Source organism: Pyricularia grisea, assembly GCF_004355905.1.
Source record: "Pyricularia grisea strain NI907 chromosome Unknown Pyricularia_grisea_NI907_Scaffold_7, whole genome shotgun sequence".
NCBI classification, from domain to species: Eukaryota; Fungi; Ascomycota; class Sordariomycetes; order Magnaporthales; family Pyriculariaceae; genus Pyricularia; species Pyricularia grisea.
In genome coordinates, this window is record NW_022156720.1 from 176,764 (window position 1) to 198,355 (window position 21,592).

Sequence of the window (21,592 nt, forward strand, 5' to 3'; positions counted from 1 at the left end):
GACAGTCCAGTCAAGATGCATATCTCATAAAATGCCTCTGTGTTTATCCAATATCACTCACCGTACCTTTCCGATGACGGTCAGCATCGTGCCCCCAATTCTTCCCGCAATAGGAAGACTCCCTGCTGAACTGAATTCCTGTAGCCAAATACAGAAGCACCGCCTCGACCATTCATGAGGCATTTATTCGCAGATGTTACATGTCCATCGACTTTGAAATGAGTGGCAACCTCTTTCAACAGTGGGGAGGTGAATCGTTCGTCTAAAAACGCCTTGCCGCGACGTCGCTACGAAAATCCCTCAAACATCCTTCCCCGGCCAACCACCAAATGGCCCTAATCCAGAATTGCAACTTTATCCGACCGCAACTAAGCTTTGAACGAAATCAGGGTTCCCGCAATCACAAGCCAAAAAAAAAACAAAAAAAAAAAAACAAAAAACAAAAGAAGCGGTACAGCCACAACAAAATCACAATGAAATTGGAACAAAAAAATCGAGTCAAGCAATACAGCCTCCAGAACAAAAAGAAAATAGAGAAAGTAACCCGAGAGTCTGAGACCCGATGAGATCTCCTCCCCTAACCCCTGACGACGATCGCGTCACCCACCACTCGGTGCCCATTGGCATTCACGTCTACCACTACATCCAATCCCTCCCAGCGTCCCCAGACAAGCCACGGGGCACCATACTACTCCTCCATGGCTGGCCCGACACCGCTATGTCATGGCGGCACCAGGTCCCTTTTCTGACGTCACCGCCGCTCAACCTGCGCGTCGTAGCCCCGGACATGTTGGGTTATGGCAAAACCTCCTCACCCGCGGACCCGGCAGAGTACAGCTTGAAGAAGATGTCGATGCATATGCAAGCCTTGGTCAAACATGTGGTCGACCAAGATAATGAACCGGGAGACAAACCTGCTCCGCTGTTCCTGGTCGGCCACGACTGGGGTGCCGCTCTGGCATGGCGCATGGCTGCACTGTGGACTCCCGGGCTCTTCAGGGGCGTCGCGTGCCTCAACGTGCCCTACCTGCCTCCTGACGCCGGCGAATTTGTAGACATGCAGGCCTACGTGGACGAAATCCCGTCTCTACGCTACCAAGTGCAGCTGAGTGGCGACGAGGCCGTGTCCATCATTGACGACGCCTCGGACAACCACGCCAACCTGCGCGGGTTTTTAAATGGAATTTACGACGGTCGCGGCCCAAACGGCGAGGAGTCGTTCACGGTAGACGAAGGGGTGCGGCAGCCCGAGGTGCTGCGCGTCGTAGGGCCAGCCAAGCTGATGGGGGAGGATTGGGTTGATTACTACGTCAAGCAATTTGCTGCACGGTCCTTCCGAGGTCCGACCAACTGGTACAGGACTAGGAAGATCAACTACGAGGAAGAGACGGGGATGCACGACGTGGTGATTAACACGCCTGCCATGGTGGTCATGGGGGAACAGGATGAAGCGTTACCACCGGCCCTGGCGGATGGGATGGAGAAATGGTTTGCTGAGGGGCTTTTGAGGAAGGAGGTTGTGCCTGGGGGACATTGGGCTCACTGGGAGGAGGTAGACAGGGTGAATACGTTGCTGGGGGAGTTTTTGCGGGGAGTTTTGGGTGGGTACAGCCCGAACAGGGGCTGAATTTTGCTTTTGTTAACTGTTGAATTGCTCTTTGCTAGGCACTCTCGTTTCTACTAGAACTTTGTTAACAAATTCCCGAATTATCTTGATACTGCGCTGCTTTTGCCATAATCTGACTAGCGTGCAATAAAATCACATGCTTCCGAAAGCGGTAGACATGATCACTCTTACGGCCGATATCTGCACGAGCCTCAAGGTAGCATTTTGACACATAGTCCCTCCCAACGAGATATAGTCTATTTCTCAAATCCCATGTAAAATTCTCAAATATATTGCCAGAACTAGGGTTTATTTGATGTAGGCTTTCGATCGCGCCAAGCCAATCTAGATGCGCGTGCAGGGAACGGGCTCGGCCCCACCTGCAACGACAAGGGACGGGATGCCTTAAGGGGAAGTTGAATAAACTATGGTTTTGAATCATATAGAAATTCTTAGCCTGTGGAGGGGGAAAAAAGGGGGGATTTCTTGAAAAAAGTTTGATCCTGGACCGACCACGTCAACTGCTGCGCCCCGAGCGAAAATCCCTCAGCATGTCGACTTGGGAAGACCGACGCTAGCCTTGGTTTTGTCCCCAGAAAGTACGCTCCTCCACTCTATCGACTTTCAATCTTGTTAGTGTTATAGGTTTGATTTGCGCTTTGGTTGTTTGGCCAGATCCCACTTGCCATTCATGGCATGCATGAGCCGGCGAGTCAAACAATAAATCACTCGACCATGTTGGTTTGGCTACCTAAACGATATAGGCAATAACACTGCAGCTAGAGGCATTTTTCTCATTGGGTAGCTGTGTTTTGGTCGCCGATGGTCCTATAAACTGACACAACGGGGTAGGGAGGGAGAGCATAGTAATCAGGGGGAGGGTTTGCGGCTATGATTTCTCATGTGGATATTATACCAGACCGTACGAGGATAAATTCATCATGAGCTGTGGCCAGTCCTGTCCTGGCCGGCACAGTTTCTCGTTCTTCCGAATACTCAGTCCTAACTCGTTAACATCTACCCTTTGTTCTCATCTCATTATTGTACTTGGTGCAAGTCCTTGGCTGTTCAGTGCCTGGCATGCCACAGCCAAGCTATCATGAATTACAGTCAACTTCAAATGATGACAAAACTTCTGACCCAGAAGACCCAGAAGATGGCAAATATGGCACCTTCATTATTCGGGGAAATCAACCCCAAGCCCCCAAAATAGGTCAACTTGATAAGCTTGGCGAGTTCGTCTATCTGGGACTGACCCGCATCCAAGTAATACTTCTTTCAACTCGTCTGGCAAGAAGCTTCAGGCGCGAGCACTCATCCTCCTCGCCATCATGGTCAGGCCACAAGTTTGGTCCCCTCTCGGTCCAGGGCCTATTCAACTCCCACTACATCGAGCCAATGTTCCTGTGGTGGGGTATGAACACGCGGATCCTCCTCGGTCCATCGGTCGGCCGCGTTCCTGTGCGGGACTCGTTTGACACGGACATGACGAGCTGCATCAATGGCGCCTCTCACAACTACGCAGGTTCATATCTCGCAACTGAGAGATCCGAGGCAATCCATCGTCTCTGTCTGGACAAGCTCCCCGTCACGGTGGACTCGGGACCCCTTTACGAGGCGGCGCGTGAAGAACTCGCCAGGTTCTGCTCGGCTGACTTTTGCATCCCGACCACCACGGGCTACGGGTCAAACTACCTCGCCATGCCGCGGGTCCTGGCTCTGCTCCGTCAACGGGGTGACACTGTCGCCGTGTTTTGCGACGAGCACTGCCATAATTCCATCTTTACCGGTGTTTTCCTCGGTATGGGCCAGTTGGGCAGCGTTAGCCTACATCGGTTCCCACACAACGATGCCGGGCAACTAGAAACGCTGCTCCGCGACTCCACCGCCACTGTCAAGATGGTTGTAGTCGAGGGCCTCTACAGCATGGAGGGCGACGTGCCACCCCTCCGTGAGCTCGCGAAGCTCAAGGAGACACACGGCTTTGTCCTCTACTGCGATGAGGCACACTCTTTCCTGTCCCTTGGAAAGATGGGCCGGGGCTGCTTTGAACACGCCAAAGACCGGGGGCTTATGTCTACCCCTGACCCTGTCGATCTCCGCACCTGGACGCTATCCAAAGCCGTCGGAGGTATTGGAGGATGCATAGCCGGCAAGGCGGAGTTTGCATCGTGCTTCATCGATGCGCCGTCGCAGCCCGTCTCAGCCGCCACGCTCGTCCAGGCCCTCTGGCTCATCCGACAGCCCGGCCTGGTCCGCCGGAACTTGGCTCGTCTTTCGGCGACGGCCCACTATTGCCGCCGTGAGCTTACCCGCAGAGGTGTATTCGTCTATGGTGGTGCTAATGACGCCACCCCTGTCATGCCCGTGTGGACGGGAAGATCTAGCACGGCGGCACGCTTCTCTTATGAGCTGCGTCGCCGCGGCGTGTTGGCCAGCCCTGTGACTACCCCCGCTGTTCCTTTCTGGGAGAGCCGCGTGCGAGTCAACCTGTCTGCCGACTTTGACGCCAACGACGCGGACAGGCTCGTCTGTGCAATTGTGGACGCCGCAAGGGTGACGAAAGTCATTTCACCGGCTGCCAGACGCAAAACTACTACAATGACCCCAGCAATATTCCCATTGGCCCGAGATAGGAAGGAGAATATGAACATTGAAGACGACGACGACGACGAGCAGCGTGCCGCCTCTGCCTCCATCGAGACTCTCATCCACCACCAGGCGCAGCTGCAGCCGCAGACGAGAGCGGAACCCCTGACGACGGCCGGACACGCCGCCCGCGAGCGCTACGGAGTGGCCTCGGGCGGCTCGCGCTGGATCTCGGGCACGTTCCCGCCGCACGTGTCCGTCGAGGGCCTGATCGCCGCGGCTGCCGGCGCCGAGGCCGCAATGTCCTTTCAAGACGTGAGCGTGCTGCTCGCGTCCACCGTCGCTGCGCTGGCGCGCCCGCTCCTCGGCGCAAAGCGGCACGTCATGCTATTTCCCGCAAAACCGGACAGCTGCCGCGTCGAGGATGGGTTGTTACTCATCCCGCCTGGCGCAATGAGCAGGGACCGGCTGCGCGTGGTGCGGTACGCCGGCGTTGGGGATTTGGCACGCTGCGCTGTGGAGGCTGGCGCTGCGAAGAAGAATACCTGCGTCACTGTGTATCTTGAGCTGACGGACTCGACGCCGGTGGAGGTTGTCCGAGCGACGGTCGATCGGGTGATTCAGCAAGTCGGCGACAGGACGCCCGTCACTGTTCTGCTGCGCGATGCCCGGACGGCAAAGTCGCGGCCTGAAATTGTCCACCTCGGCCAGGTGGTTCCGCGGCGTGGGCGCGTGCACGCCTTGCTGTTTGGCACGTGTGTCGCTGACGACGTCGAGATTGGATACCTCGCCGGTCCGGAGAATCTAGTCAGGGAGCTTCGTTACACGAGTCGCGGTTACATGTACACCACTTCCATGCCGCCGTTTGTGGTTGATATGATGGTTGTGGCGTTGGAGAGCAGGTTGGGTAATTGTGTGTAGTGAATGATATATATAGAGCAATTCTAGAGACTAGTTCTAGAACAGACATAATATTGTGCATTTAGAAATAGGCAAGCAGGTTTGCTAGAACCGGTACCTAACTAAACACATATCTAAACAAACCCAGTTAACTTCGAGTCTTTGTTGTAATCTGCTTCGGATCAAGTAGAATCATGAACTACTAGTTTGTTGACTCTGTCACTGACAGATGATTGTTTTGTACCGAGTTTTGGATCAACAAAAAAAGTGGAAAAAATAATTTTACAGCACATGACGGGGAGCTATCCTCTAGGAGTAGATTAAACCCCATAAGCAAAACAGCTTGACGGGATCTCTTTCCCGCGCTGTGATGATTCATATTTGTTCCCTATCCACAATACAGTAATAGCATATACGATAAGTCTAACACTTCTCTCCACGCTTCCATTTCTGAACGATGTCTCCTTCGTTTCACTGGAAATTAACCGGCGTTCCTGAGTCTACAGTCAATCATATAGTTTCCCGGCTTTGCAGATACCGGCAATGGCACAATCACTGCCATCGAACTTATTACGTGGCTCAAGGGCGGTAGGACTCTCGTTGTTGGCTGGCATGGCCATGGTGGCCGCAGTCAGGAACGTGATGAGGAACAAGAGTAGAGAACTTTGTCTCTGTCAAAGAGGTTTTTGGTTGCTAGTTTTTCTTTTTTTCTATTCTTTGTTTGCTCCTATTGTTCTCGGATTCTTCAAAGGCGATTGCACTTTAAGAGCTCAACAACTGCGTATGGCAATCGAAGCGATAAACAAGGCTAATTTGTCGATTCCCTGTGGCTGAAGGGTACTTGTGATGTACGGTTTCTGAAGAATGTGATCTCTTAATATATTTACCAACCAAAGCATTATTGTCGCATCGAATAATCAGATAGATCTTGTCATTACATGACAGCTAGCGTTAAGTCAGCGTTAGGGGCAGGATAAAAGAGCTTCCATGCTTTTCTTTTTTTTTGTTTCTTTTTTCCTTTTGTTCCTTTTTTGGCTAAATAACGATACCTAGTCCAACGCATAGCTTTACTACTTGTTTAAGTGGCTAGCTTCTTTTACCGCTGCGGTTTCGTCTCCTCGATGTTTTGATTGAGAAGTGGGATTAACTAACATAATAGTCATGCGGAAGGCTTCTCATTGCAAAAATATTCGCCTAAACCCCGGTTTACGTAATAGCGCTAAACTATAAATCCTTCCACAGGGAAAAATGACTGCGCCTGCCTGTTTTCAAACTTCACTATCTTTGCTCGCGCAACAGTGGACTTTGGGAACACCTGCAGTTTATTTGAAAAAAGTCTCCAAAGTTTAGCTGCTGTTGAACGGTAGCAGTAAAAAATAATATAGATAATGGCCAGTGCAGGATCCTCCGCCATCTTAAAGTCACCAGCAATCTGCAGTCACCTTTATGGTCGGGCTCGGCATACCGGGGGGTGGGGTACAAGTCAAAAGGTTCAAAGAACGAGGCGGTGAAGGCCGTTGTGTTTGGGGATATAAACTCCTTGCTTTGTGGGTATCTGCCTATAGCAAACAGTCACAGGGCTCTTATATACCTCCGTTTTACTAAATATCCCTAGTTTCCTTTGCTCACTACCATGCCCAATCACTACACTCTCAACAACTCTCGCCAACGCAATAAGTGAATTTTTCAAACTTAACGCAACTATAACAAGGAAGCAGTGCGGTGATCTTGCACTCTCTCGCGTCGGTGGGCCGACCAACCCAGTGCAGATACAGGGAATGTTTAGCTATACTATAACGGCAGGTACTGAAAAGTCCAAAATCTTCCAGTTTTGAGTCCAGCACTCCAAATTTGAGCAAAGTCCAGCAATAACTCCTTCTCTCTTCTCGGGATCGCTTCCTTTCGTTCTCACCCATGGCGACCTCTGCGAGATGAACATTTTGGTGGACCCAACAACTGGAAACGTAACGGGGATTTTCAACTGGGCAGAAGCAGCAATTCTTCCATTCGGGTTTTCGCTATGGGGGATGGGAAATATTATGGGATACATGGATTTTAAGGGATGGCGTTATTACGACAACCGCCACGGATTCAATATATCTTTTGGGAGACCTTTTTAAAAGAGGCCAGTAATGTTTCGGATGTTCATTTGCATTCACTCTGGTCTTCGAGGATGGTCGGCTTTTTTTGTCGATACGGATTCATTATGGAGGGCAATGTTATGAAAGGGGTGGTGGATCTGTCTGATTTTTCTTCCATGGCGTACCTGGATGCATTTTGCCGAGCCGATGATTGGGCCGTCATTAGTCGTTGAAATTTCGGATCATGGCGTTATGCGCATTTTGGATAGCATTTCCTTTGTATCATGGCCCGGTATGCTCCTCGGGGAAATCCCCAACTGCCATTGGGCCCGGCATACGTGCCACGCTTCCTGTCGTTAGGGGTTTAATTGGTTTTTTTAACTAACTTTCCTAGCTCCTTTGGCTCCTTCACTTTCAATGCAATGCTTCGAACTATTAAGAAATGAAAACAATCTCTTTTTTTGGTGTAGAATAAATCCAAGCTAAAACCATAGACTGAATGCTACACTAGACTCTTTTACTATTCAAGTACCTTGCATAGTAAATATTCTGACTGTTGTGACCTTTATTGTCTAGCACTCCGCGGCCCAGAAGCATGAAGTGGTCCTCCCCTACCCAAAGAAAAACGGTACTCCAAACGGTCATCCTGCCTTCCCCTTGGAGTACCATTTAATTTGTTGTAGGGCAGCGGGCGTAAAAAGGGGTTCCGCAGAATGCCCCTGCCGTCTAAGCCACGCTAGAAACTGTATGTTCCTCAAGCTTAGGATCTGGTGGTTCCAATTGAAAACAATCCACGACCCAGGAATAGGTTTGGCCCTGCCTACTAGCCCTACAAGGACGGACGGCCAATCACCCTGTTTGGGCAAAGACTTGCAGCTGCAAACCCTGATATTCAAATAAAATTAGCGCATATCTGCATTGGGTAGAATTCCTCGTTCACGGTACCCATAAAGTTTTTCTTTTTTTCACATTTCATTAATGCCACCTGATATAAAGAATAAACAAGAATTGAAGTAGTGCCCCTTCAGGGCGAGAAGAATTCTTTAGATATACATTCATCGTCTCTCATCATTCACCGCGTCACAGCCGTGAATGACATCCTATCAGCAGTCAGTCCCCAGCAAAACCATCCAGCTCTGCTTCTTTCCACACTTCCTCTTTCCTTACGCCGGCGTCTCCACGTTAATGTTGCTGTTTCCGGCGCTGCGGTAACCCTCAGTGGCTACGATCATGTAGTTGTGGTTACCCATACGCATGCCGGCGCGCTCCCAAGCCTGGAAGAACTCGCCCGTGTTGACGGTGCCGCTGTTGCGCTTCTGCTGGCGGATGGCCCAGTACTGCTGGAAGGTGCGCGTGCCCTCGATCGACGGCTGGTTGACGCGGGTCGACTCGTGCAGAGTGTAGGTGCCGCCGGCAGCCTGCAGTGTGCCGCGCGACTGGGCGCTGTTGCCGGGGTTGTACTCGCCGTAGTTTTCGAGGATGTAATACTCCACGAGCGGGTTCTGAGTCCAGCCGTAGATGCAGAGATACTATAGTTTGGGATGCCAAAGTTCCAGTGTCAGTTTAACAGTTTGAGAGACGAGGAGGCAGCTAAAGAATGAGGAAAAAGGGGGGAAAAAGCGACTAACAGCATTGCCGTTGTTAACCGGGTTAAAGGTGCCCGAGTACGTGACGCTCTTGGAACCACCTGGCATCCATCCCTTGCCGCCGACAAAGTTGCCGCCTGACTGCCACTGGACGCTGTAGCTGCCGCCGTTGCCGTTCTGGTACTGAACCGGGGAGGCGCCGTCCGTCCACCACGAGTAGTAGTAGCCGTTGTGCCTGCCGGTTGACGACGGTGTCGACTGTCGCCGCATGAGCTGCTCGAACGGGAATCCCGTCATGTTCCCATCGGGGGCGGGGATGGCGAGCGCCGAGCCCGCGAGGGCCACGACGGCCGTGACGATGGAGGCGAAGGAGACCATTGTTTGTGCTTTTTTTATTACTCTGCTGACGGTAGCTTGTAGAAGGCTGGCTGTTGTGCGAGATTGGAGAGGATGAGGCTGGAATGGGGCAGATCGAAGCTGGCGATGATGGCTGGGATGGCAACATCTTATACTTGAACAAAACGAGTTATTTGACGCCATCATTTCCAATCTCTCGATATGGGACCGAACCATGTCCCCCACCTAGGAAAAAGGTTACCGTCCAACATTCTTGGAGATCTAGCTCCTGGTACTGTAGAAGTGATTTCGCGTCTGTTACCCAGAACCGTACGGTGCCACTGGGAAACCTCTTGGCCCTTTGGAAGATGTTTGAACCGCACCCTCGTTCGGGTCGACTGATTGGAGATTTGAAAATCATGTTGACGGAAAGCCGGCGATGGTGGTGTTTAAAAAGTCTTGGAACTTCTTGGCCGTTGTCTTGGCTCCGTTGTTTCACTTCCCAAAGGAGCATTCTGCGATCAGCATTGGTGTTATTACCACGGTCTAGTGAGCTATATGTAATGTCCGCTTGGGAGGGAGATTTCCTTTGTCGCATAAAAAGTAGGTTCGGCAACCAGTTGTACGGTAGTCTCTTTAGCTCCGGTCCTTTGGTTCGTCGTATCCTGTTGCCAAGGACGTGGGGAAATAGGAGAAAAGGGATACGGGCGGTAATACTGCAGTAGAGTTTAGTCGAGGCTTGGACGGGACTTGATATGTGCCAAGAATCGCCAATACGGCAGAATCTCCCCGCATTTCCACTCGAACCTGCCGTGTTCTTTGCATTTAGCCGCGAAAGGAGAAAAAAAAATCTGGGGGGCGAATACGGGTGGACCGCGCAGGTCCCAGAGCAAAATCTTGGCCCCATCATGCAAACCGTCCTGCAGCTGAATTGCATATCCTCCGGGGTAAGTGGTATTGATGACGATCGACAAGATCCACAGCTCCAAAGAATACCCTCCCTTATAACAAGGTACCGATCTCTTTATCCTGTATGGACGTTTTCTTGACGTAAGCACGCCATCATGACTTCAGCCTAAACTACAGTTCCTACCCTAGACTTGGTTGGGCGGCTCCAGTCTGTGCCTGAACTTCCTGACACCCAACGACTTGGTTGAATAGCCTATATCGGGTCCCGCGACAAGTGCCCTCGGATATCATTGCCGTGGTTGATGCGAAAATGGCTATACCGCCATGCAAGATGGCGAGTGAAGTGCCGCGTGATATTACCACGGCACCCGCATCGCTTGGCCGCGATGTCGTGAGATGATCTGCTCACGTGTTTTGCGGCGATCAGGCTCGCCCCAGACGAAGATTTCATTTAGGAAATATAGTAAAGTGACATGGCAATGGTCATGAGATTGCTCGTTCCCGGAACGACGGCTGGCAAAATCCTGGTTCGGTCGCCGAAATAGATGGTCCTCGGGGTGCATCAGGGATAGCGTCTGGTAAAATGATGAAAGGGTCCAAGATTAGAGCTTGTTGCAAGGTTTGCAAGCGCCAGGAGGTTGTCGTAATATGGTGACCAGCAAATTCCAGTGACTTCACTTGCCGGTTTCTGAGGCTTGTCTGCCAAGATAATCGCCGTTCAGTTCTCCTATCAATAGATTAACGACGAATCTCCGATAGCTTCATCAGTGACAACGTCAGCACTGGGCCACCCTCAAAGAGTTGCACCTCCGCCTGCCCAGAATGTAGGAAACGTATGCCGCAGGATCAGCCACCTGCATCACGTAATCTAGCCGTGGAACGTAATTTAATAGGCAGTATATTACATCTTCAGCAGCTATCTGAGGTCATCAATGGCAGGTGGCGCTTCCTATTTGGAATATTGGCGCTGTATGTCTGTAAAGACTGAAGAGCCACCTTGTCTTGGTCAATGGCTCCGGCAAGTCGCAGCTAGCGAAAAGGTTCGGACATGCACGAGTACGTTCGATTTAGGTTATTGCCAACCGGGACCGACGTGCGCGGGATTACCAAGTGTGATCTAGTTCTCAGTCTACTCTGAATCCGAAACCACCATCTAACCAAGTGCTCGGATACAGTCGGCCAAAAACATATTCGCCAATGAGTTGCAACTAATGTCAGGCCTTTTCCCCCTACACACGTCACCAACTGGTGATGGTTTCACACATCTCAAAGTACCTATAAAGAAAGACTGCTACAGGTCAGAACTTAGAGGCAGTTAGCAACACTGTCCAGGCAGGTCTTTTTGCTCGCCCATTAACTAACATAACTGATGCACTCCCCACACACAAACAGAGATTAGTCACGTCCCTCAGTCACATTAAACCCTCTAAAGTGGCTTACTACCAGTCCAAGATCTTTTTGGGGTCGCTCAAGTTAAGCAACACGCGTCCCAGCAACCAGTACTGCCATGCTAGGATCTCCGGACCGTACGCCCACCGCGTCTGGAATATCATGAAGGTGACGCTCTGGCCACGCAGTAGGTTTATCATCTTTAACGCGATAGTACTGGCGGATAGGTCGATGAGCTCCGTAAGCATGTGTTGGCGGAACTTTGGTTTGGCTAAAGCCTGCCAAAGCCCGAAAAACTTGGGGGCCCGGCCCGGCCCATTAACCCATGGGACTGAAATGGGGGCCCGTAAGGGCCCATGGGTTTTTTTGGCGGGTTAATAGGGGCCCGCGGGCTCGCGGGCTTAACCCGAATTGGGTAACCCGCGGGTTTTGTACAAATTTAAAATTTACGAAAAAATTATTAGAAAAAATAAAATATTTATATATTTAATTAAATAAAATAACGTAAATTTTAAAAAATTATAACCATTTTTTATAATTATTTTATATTATATTAAATTATTAAATTAAAATAAAACGTATTATTATTTTTTTTAAATATAATAATAAATTAGTTTTTTTTTTTTTATTTTGGTCGGATTCGGCGTTATCGTTAAAAAATTTTTTATTATTGTTAAATTTTTTTTTAACGATATAAAAAATAAAATTAAATAATTTAGGCGGCGAAATATTTAATTCGTCCTTTTTTTGGACCGAAAATAGGTTTTTAACCGAAAATTTAAAATTAGGTTTGGAAATTTTTTCCGGGATAATACGTTATCCAACAATAAAAATTTTATTATTTATTTTTCCGTTTATTTACGGACGTTACGTAATAAAAAATTATAATAATTTTTAACCAAAAAATTTATTTATATTAAAACGAACGGTTTGTTTATTTTTTTTTTTGGGTTGAAAACTATTTATAACGGATATAACGTTATAAAATATAAATTTAAATTATATATTAACGTACGGGTACGTCCAACCATTTATAATATTAAAAATAAATTTAACGAAATTTATATTTTTAATTTGGATAATAATACGGCGAACGTATATAACGTAAAAATTGGAAATTATTTTATATTAAAATGGTTATAATAAATGGTTATAACGTAAAAAAATAAAAAAACTTACCAATAAAAAAATTAGTAAAAAACGTTTTAATAATTTTTTACAAAACCGCGATAATAAACGTAAAAAATTTGCAATTAGGTAAATATTTATAGGTAATTTTTCGGACCAAACGTTAAAAAGGTGCTTTAGGGATAATTAAATCGAAAATTCGCTATATTTTTCGAATTTTCCGCAAAATAATAATTAAAATAAAATTAAATAAATAAATTAAACATATAATAGGAAAATAAAAATATATTACCGGGTTTAAAACGTATATTTTTACGTTTTTTGGTAATATTTTTTTTATCCGCGGTTTTAAAAAATATTTTGGGCGTTTTGCCCGTATAAAATTTACGTATTATTTTTATTTTAAAAATTTTATAAAATATTTTGGCGGAAATAAAATATAAAAGGGAAAATATTATAATTAATTAAAATTAAATAATAAAATAATTATAAAAAATAATTATTAAATAAATAATTTAAATCGGTAATAATTAAAGTTGGATAAATAATCGGGTGGAAAACCGAAAATTATTACGCGATTACCAAAAAAAAAAGTAAAAATTATGGAGGGACGAGGTTAAACCCGATTAAAATTAACGTAAAAATTTTTTTAAATAGCAACGTTTTTTTAATTGGATAAAATGCGGGGTAGGTATGGGGCCAACCCAATTAGGAAAATACCGCTTGCAAAAAAATTTCCGAATTTTGGAATTTAATTATAATAATAAAAATTTCAAATTTTTACAAATTTTATAATTTTATAATTCGATCGCGGTTTTGTTTTATATTGGAAAAATTACCATTTGTAAAAATAAATATCGTTAATAAATATAGGTAAAAACCTGTATTTTTTACAATGGTTTTAATTATAATTAAAAATTAACCAAAAATAATATCCAAACGTAAAACAAATAATAATATCGGTCGTAAGGCCCAAAATTTACAAAACCGTAATAAAAAATTTAAAAAATAAATAAATAATAGCGATAAAGCTAAATTATTCGTAAACCGCGCGCGTAAACGATTTAATATAATATTATCGCGGTAAAAATCGAAATTACGCGTTAATTATAAATATATAACGTCGATTAAATTTAAATAAAAATAAATGCAAAATAAATTTAAAATAAAATTTATTATTAAAAAATAAATAACCATCCCATATAATTTTTTAAAATAATAAAATTATAATAACCATTTCCTATAATTATTTAAAAAACGTTAAAATTAATATTAAAAAGATTTACAGTCCAAATTTGGTTCAAAGGTACGTACCCCCGCCCCAATTAATAATAAATATTGGAAAAACGTGGATAATTTTAACGATTTGGAGGACGGTTTCGAAACCTTTTTTCAAATTCCCATTAAAAAAGTTAAAAAAACAATATTTAAATAAAAAGAAATAATCGCTATTTTATTATTATAATAGGCCAATTATTAAAATAAGGCAAATAAATTCGTCCGCCAAATTTTTTACAATTTTTTTAAAGGCGTTTCGCCTATTAATATCATAAAAATTGGTAAAATAATACGCCAAATTCGCCACAAAATTACCTATTTTGGTAATATATTAACGTTTTTCCAAAAAAAAAATGGCTAAATTGGTAAATAATTAATAATTATATAAAATAATTACTATTTTTTTCAATTAATAATATTAAATAATACGTAATTCCGTTTATTATATTATATATTGGTATTAGTATTTTTTGGTTACGTATTTGGCTACCAAAATATATTATTGGGTAAAAAATATTGCGGTTTATAACCATAATATAAACTAAATATACCAAATATTCGAAAATAAAATAAAATAAATATTCCCCAAATTAAAAATTATAATACCAAATTTAATAATTATAATATAGGACGGTTTATTTTACGTTTATTTAATTTTTTATTTTTATTAAAAAAATTTTATTGCGCGTTTTTATTTATTATAGCGTATCCAAATTTTTAATTGTAAAATATATTTATATTATAAATACCGCCAAATTCCGCGCGTAAAAATAATATAAAATATTTAATCGTAAAACCCCTATACGCCGCATTTGGGCCAAATAAACGTTTTATAAAATATATATAAATATATTTAATAAATCGATTAAAACAATTTACCGAATGGTTATTTAGGAAAATACCCAAGGATAAATTACATTTTTATTTATTACCGCCGATTAAATTGGAATACCCGATTTTGGCGAAATAATAAATAAAAAAATAAAAGGGTTATAAATATTGGTTACAAAACCTATTTATAATAAAATATTTAAAGAATTTAAAAAAAAATTTTTGCCTATAATATAAAATTATACCCAAATACGGTTATAATAAATAATTACGGGATTTTTTTATATTTTAAAATTAAAATATGGAAAATTAAATTATAATAATTATTAAAATTAATATAATACAATTTTAACGGTAAAAAGGGTTTTTATTTTCCAACCCCTTTTAAAATTAGTAAAAAAAATTAAAATTAAAAGTTTTTTTTATTTATAATTTTGCGTTAAATAAATTAATATATTTTAAACAATTTAAACAAATAAAATAAATAAAACGAATATAATTTAAATAAATAAAAAGGTATATAAATAAATAAATATAAAAGTAGGTAAATATTATTTATTAAAATTTTATTTTATACCCCATTATTTATAAAATAAATCGGATAAAGGATATATTTTTGGTAAATACCGTAACCCGTTTAACGTAAATAATAACCAAATTCGAAACCGTAAATAATTATATTAAAAATATTTCCCCGGTTTTTTGTAAAACTATTAAAATTTTAATTTGGATATATAAACGAACGTAAAACGTAACCGTATTTATTAAATCCCTTATTATACGTTGGAAAACGATTTTGGATATTAATAAATCCGTATTAGATTATAAACGGCGAATGTTTTTTAATATAATAATTAAAATAATATATTAATATATAATTATTTAATATAACCATTATAATTTATATTTATTTCCAAATTTAAATCGTTTTATACAATTTTTCGTCCGTTATCCTTTTTTTACTATTCGGTTATTAATACGGCCATTTTTTCGAATTGGTAATTTATTTTCCGTCGTTTTTTTCGCAATTTTTTTCGTTCGATTTCGTTTTACAATTGGATTTTGGGATAAAATTATATCCGGGGGTGGTATTTCTGGTATTTTTCGTAATCGAACGGATAATTAAAAATTTAATTATTTAATTGGGTTTAACGGTATAAATTGGATATAATTAATAAAAATAGGAAATTTAATTTGAATTAATTAATATAAAATAAAAGTTAAATAGGTAAAAATTTATTTAATATTTGGAAATTTTTATTTAAAAGCCGGTAATTGCCCGCGATATTTTTATTTTATTCGTACTATAATTTATTATACAAATAATGGCGATAATTTGGGAAAAAAAAAATTCGTTAATTTTCCAAATTTTTTTTTTTTTTTTGTTTTAAAAAAAAAAAGGTTAGCCGAAATAAATCCGATATCGATTATTTAAAACTTTATATTAAATTTTAAACGAACGAATTAAATCGATAAAAATTTTTTTAACGTTTTATATTATAAACCGATCGTTATTTTTTTTTTTCTTTTTTCTTTTTAATTTTTAACCATATAATTATAATGGATAAATTAATAAATTTTTTAAGGGAATTAATCGAAAAATTATTTTCCCCAAATGTTAAATTTATTAACGAATTTTACGATAAAATTTCGAACGTAAAAACGCCCGTATAATATCGATTTAACGTAAATTTAAACGAAAATAATTTTTTTTGGATTTTAACCAAAATACCGAAACGGAATTTATCGTTATATTATTTACAAATTACAAATTTACGGATTGTAATAAACCTATAATAAACGGCGGAAAAAACAACGTTTATTATTTATATACCCCTAAATTATAAAATAATTTTTTTAATTTATTTATTATTAATTTTTGGTTTTGCCGTTGGATTTTAAAAAAAAATAAAATCGATTTAATTTTAAAAACGTTCCAAAAACCCAAATTGGTAAAAATTTGGAAATTTTATTAATAAAAATTTTTCCGAAATAACTGTAAAGGGGTAGACCAACGGCCCAATAATTGTTAAATTTCCAAATGGAATTATTATTAAAACTAAAGGGTAAAGGTATAAGGCCGTTATTTGTTCGTGTTAAAAGGGTTTTTATATAAGGGAAAATCACGTATATTCCCGTCGTTTTAATACGTTATATAATACGTATATTTAGTACGAATCCGTTATATAACCTCCTTGGGCGCCCTTTTTAATCGGGGCGGGTCGGTCCGGGTTTAAAATATCGCGTTCCGTAATCCGTATTGCCTTTTTTTTTTATTTCGATACTATATTAACCAATTTCGCCCAATTATTTGGGCTATTATTTTTATAATATTAATTAAAACCGTAATCCGTATTTTTTACCCGTTTTTTTTTCGCGTACCTTTTTTTTTTATAAACCTTTCCTATCCCCTTTTCGTTCCGTTTTTATTTTATTTTTATTTCGTTTTTATTTTATTTTTATTTTATTTTCAATCCGCGGTTATACCTAGACGCGTTTTAAATTAACCCGGGGCGCGGATTCCCTTTTATCGCCCCGTTTACGGTTTAATAATAAATAGGTTTTTTTATCTACCCGCCCGTTATTTGTTTTTTTTCGTATTTTTTATTTATTATTACAATTACGAATAAATTTTTTACCCTATTTATTTTTTCCGCGTTTTCGTTTTTTTTTCGGTTAATTTTTCTTCTATTATTTTTTTTTTTTTTTTAAATTACGATTTTTTATTTTCGCGTAATTTCGCCGTTACGTTTCGTTTTTCGCAATTTATTTTTTAATTTGTTGTTAATTTTTTTTTCGGCTTCGATTTTATTTTTACCTATTTTTTATACGTTTTTCGCCTATATTTATTATTATATCGCCATTTATTTTTATCGCGTTATATTTATTATTAAATCGAATAATATAATAACCGGTATTTTTGGAAAAAAAAATAAACCTTTTTAACGTTTTTTCGGTTTATTGGATAATTATAACGACTTTAATATTTCCGTAATAAATTCGTACCGATATTTCTTTTTCGTTTATTTTTTCCCGTTAATATATTATATAAAAACCCCGCCGCGTTATAAACGTAATTATCGTTAAAAATAATTTTAACGATAAATTATTTATTACGTTTAAACAATAATTTCCGTTTTATTTTTTATATATTAACGCGGCGAAAATTATTAATATTTTCGATTACGTCCCCCGTTTTAACGGTACGGTTTATAATAAATACCGCAAAAATAAAAAATCGGTTTACGATTATAAAAAATCCCTATACGTTAAAAACCCGTTTTTCCGTCGCAAATTTCGTAAATTATAAAAAATTATATATTATAATTAATATATTACCGCCGTTACTATATTTTACGAAAAAAAAAAACCGTATTATAAAATCGGGCCGTCGCGTCCGTATAACGGACGAATTTTACGTTGTTTACGCGGCGTATTTAAAAAAATATTATCGTTTACGTAATACCGAAACGTAACCGTTTCGGGCGGTAACCGTAATAATAATAATAATAAGATTACGTAATAATTTACCCGTAAATTTGCCCAAAATATAAATTATTTCGAAATAAATCCCGTTTTTTTTTAATTTTTATCCCGCCATATTAACGTATCGGCGCCCAAAAACGCAATTAATAACGTTATTTCGAAATTTTTAAAATATACGCGCGTTACGCGCGTAAAATTATCGCCGTTTAACGCGAAATTAATATAATTATTTTCGTTTTCGCCGTTATTTAATAATAAAATTAAACGCCGGTTTTTATCCGGTAATTGCAATCCGTTTCGCGTTTATTAATCCGTTTCCGCGATTTTTTTTAACGTTACCGTTATATTAAAATTTCCGAATCCGTTAGGGGCGATTTTAACTATACCTTTTTCCGCCGCTCTAATACCGGTACGTCCGGTAATTTTCGTCGTCGCGGTTTTTATAACCGATTTAACGTTTTCCGTAATTATTTTACCGCGGTTTTTTTTTATTTTTAGCAAATTTCCGCCCCGGAAACGGGTTTTTTTTAAAACGATTTTTTGGATAATTTTAAATTTAATTCGCCCCCGGACTATTATTTAAATAACCGGGAATTGGACCGAAAAATGGATAAATACGACCGTTATTAATATATACCCGTAATAGGGTTTTTATAATAATTTAATTACCGGGTAAATAGGTAGCTTTTTTTCCGTCCCGTAAATGGGTAAATAAATAAAATTTGTTTTTTTATTACGCCTTATACGTTTTTATATTATCGCCAATTTTTAATAGGGGATTTTCCCCGGTTTTCGGGCCAATATAATATATATTCGCCCCGCCAAAAATTTAAAAAATTTTTTATTTTTTTTAATACCTATATTATAAAACGCGTAATCCGCGTAATTTTAATATTATAAATATATTTTTGGGCCTTTTAACCCTTTATGGTAATTTATCGGAATTATTTACCCCCCGGACCGTTATTTATATATATATTACTTTATTATATTTCGAATCGGTTAATAATTTATTCATTTTCGAAATATTTTGAAAATTTTTATATAAAATTATCGTAATTTACCTATTTAACTAATATTATACGGCCGTAGCCCTTTCCCCTACGGTTTTTTACGGATAAAATTTCCTTTATTTTTTATTCGTTTTTTTTATTTTTTTTTTTTTCGTCCGCCGTTATTACCGGCCCCGGCCTAATATCGGTACGTAATTTAAAAAAAAACGGGTCGGTAACCGCGTATTCGACCAATTTTACGTAAAAAATCGGATAAATGCCCCCCGGTACGTTTAACGTAATTATTAATAACGTAAATACCGCAATTATTATATATTTTTTATAAATATAATCGAATTTGCGGTACGGGCGGTTATTACGGATATTACGGAAATTAAAATATATTTCGTCGCCTATTTTAAATATTTTTACTGGACGCCGAAACGAATTTACCCCAATTTTTTATCGTTATTATATATATATTATAACAGTTTAAATAATATCCGTATTTTAGCGTAAATATTCGATAAAATGGATTGCGCGTTTTTTTAAATTTGTAAAAAAAACGGGCGACGGGGGTTACCGGAACGGGGTAATTTCGATATTAAATCCTAATAATAATTTATTCGGGCTAATACCCGTAATTAAAAAATTCCTATTATTAAGGGTTAATTGGGTTACGTCCAAATATTCGGGTTAATTTCCTTAATCGAACGTTACGTAAATTCGTAAATAATATTATACTTTTTAATTCGTTCGTTTTATACCGTTGTCGGTTTTAGGGTAATATATTGTAAAAAATAATTATTAAATTTTTATTTATTTATATAATTCCGTCCAAAATCCGCCTACCCAATTTAACCCCCTATTTAAAATAATTTGGTCGGAAAAACCCCGGAATTATTATTATACCGTTTTAAATTTAATTGCGTAATTTTTTATTTTTATCGAATATATTATTTTTAATTATATATATTTGGATAATTTATCGGTTATAACCATTAAATACCGGGGGGCGGTTTTATTATATCCGGGTGAATCCGTTAGAAAATTTATAAAAATTTGTTTTTAATACCTATCCGGCGTTAGTAAAAATTATAATAATTTTTATCGAAAACGTCGGAAAAATTTCGATTTTCGGTATATATTATAATTACGGACAAATTATTTTACGTATTTTACTATCCCATCCCAATAATAATTTTTTATTAAAACGGCGAAAATATTATTCCGGTTTATATAACCTACGATAAGGGATTTATAAATTTTTTAAAAAATAACGGTAGTTAAAAATTTCCAATTTGGTAATTATAAACGTTCCCGGTATAAAAATATATTTAACGCGTTAATCGCGTAATTTATAATTTATACCTTCGTTTCGGTTTTTAGGGGGAAACGTCGCGCGTCGTTATTAACCGTTTTTAAACGTATATAATATATATAATCCTTCCGTAGCGTTTTTTGCTAAAAGGCGGCCAAATACGGCTATAAAAACGGGGTAATAAATAATATATTAATTTGGATCCGGGAATTAATTTAATTCGGTACCAATATTATTACCGGGTAAAAAAGGCGTAATACGGTAATTAATTTTAATTTATAATATTCGTCCTATTTTTTCCTAGTAAAGGCGTCGGGGATTATCGCTAATCGCCTAAAACGGAAACGGAAATAGTAATAAAATTTAACAAATATTTTTACCTACCGTATTTGTTTTTTAAATACCTTTTTTGGTATAAAAAAATATTTTAATATTTTATAGTCCGTTAAAATTAAAAACGGTTAATAAATATTTCGTAATTCCGCGTCCCAAATTTTTAAATATATTATTACCGCCAAAAGTTTTTTATCGTAAATTGTATAATTTTTTTATATTAGGGATAATTTCGCCGAATAAAAAATTATTAATTTTTATAACCCGTCCGCTTTTTTTTGGAATAAATAACCGCCTAAAACCGAACCGGAACAATTCGTTTTAATTTTAATTTTTATTACGTCGTTTTATTAGGCGAAAATTGGGATTTAAAAAAAGGCCCTTTTTAATTTTTCGAATACGTTATTAATTTTTAGGGTCCAACGAAAAAATATCCCTTTTTTTATTAATAATAATAATAATTCGGTTAAAACGGAATAATTTTAAATAAAATTTCGGTAAAAATTAACGAATTTTAAAAATTTTCGCAGGTTTTTTAACCGGGTAAATATTTTTTATTTCCGTATCGTTCGGATTTTTTCCGGATCCGTTTGGGTATTTTTTTTTATTTTAATAATAAATTCCAAATATTTTACTTTTTTTACCGCGAATACGTTTTTTTTTAAATCCAAATTTAATCCGGCGTCGTTTAATTTTTGGAAAATTAGGCGGATTTTCCGCTAATAATCGTTTTTAAAATTTAACGAATAAATTAATATATCGTTTAAATATACCGACGTAAAATTGCCCAAAATAATTTCCAATATCCCGTTAATGTAACGTTAAAA

General features: G+C 39.0%; 4 protein-coding genes across 4 annotated transcripts; 3 read left to right on the forward strand and 1 right to left on the reverse strand.

Moving 5' to 3' along the window:
* Positions 1 to 562: 562 nt before the first annotated feature.
* PgNI_09107 (uncharacterized protein) lies at positions 563 to 1,627 on the forward strand (the record flags this gene model as incomplete). The annotated part of the gene is made up of 1 exon (XM_031129096.1): positions 563 to 1,627. The coding sequence occupies one exon, from the start codon at positions 563 to 565 to the stop codon at positions 1,625 to 1,627; it is 1,065 nt and encodes a 354-aa protein (XP_030978021.1).
* A 1,059-nt stretch (positions 1,628 to 2,686) lies between these two features.
* PgNI_09108 (uncharacterized protein) lies at positions 2,687 to 5,116 on the forward strand (the record flags this gene model as incomplete). Its single annotated transcript, XM_031129097.1, has 1 exon — positions 2,687 to 5,116. The coding sequence occupies one exon, from the start codon at positions 2,687 to 2,689 to the stop codon at positions 5,114 to 5,116; it is 2,430 nt and encodes an 809-aa protein (XP_030978368.1).
* A 1,910-nt stretch (positions 5,117 to 7,026) lies between these two features.
* Positions 7,027 to 7,409, forward strand: PgNI_09109 (uncharacterized protein; the record flags this gene model as incomplete). The annotated part of the gene is made up of 2 exons (XM_031129098.1): positions 7,027 to 7,162; positions 7,219 to 7,409. The coding sequence occupies 2 exons, from the start codon at positions 7,027 to 7,029 to the stop codon at positions 7,407 to 7,409; spliced, it is 327 nt and encodes a 108-aa protein (XP_030978367.1).
* Positions 7,410 to 8,138: 729 nt separating this feature from the next.
* PgNI_09110 (uncharacterized protein) lies at positions 8,139 to 9,140 on the reverse strand (the record flags this gene model as incomplete). The annotated part of the gene is made up of 2 exons (XM_031129099.1): positions 8,139 to 8,705; positions 8,805 to 9,140. The coding sequence occupies 2 exons, from the start codon at positions 9,138 to 9,140 to the stop codon at positions 8,340 to 8,342; spliced, it is 702 nt and encodes a 233-aa protein (XP_030977784.1). The 3' UTR covers positions 8,139 to 8,339.
* Positions 9,141 to 21,592: the final 12,452 nt, after the last annotated feature.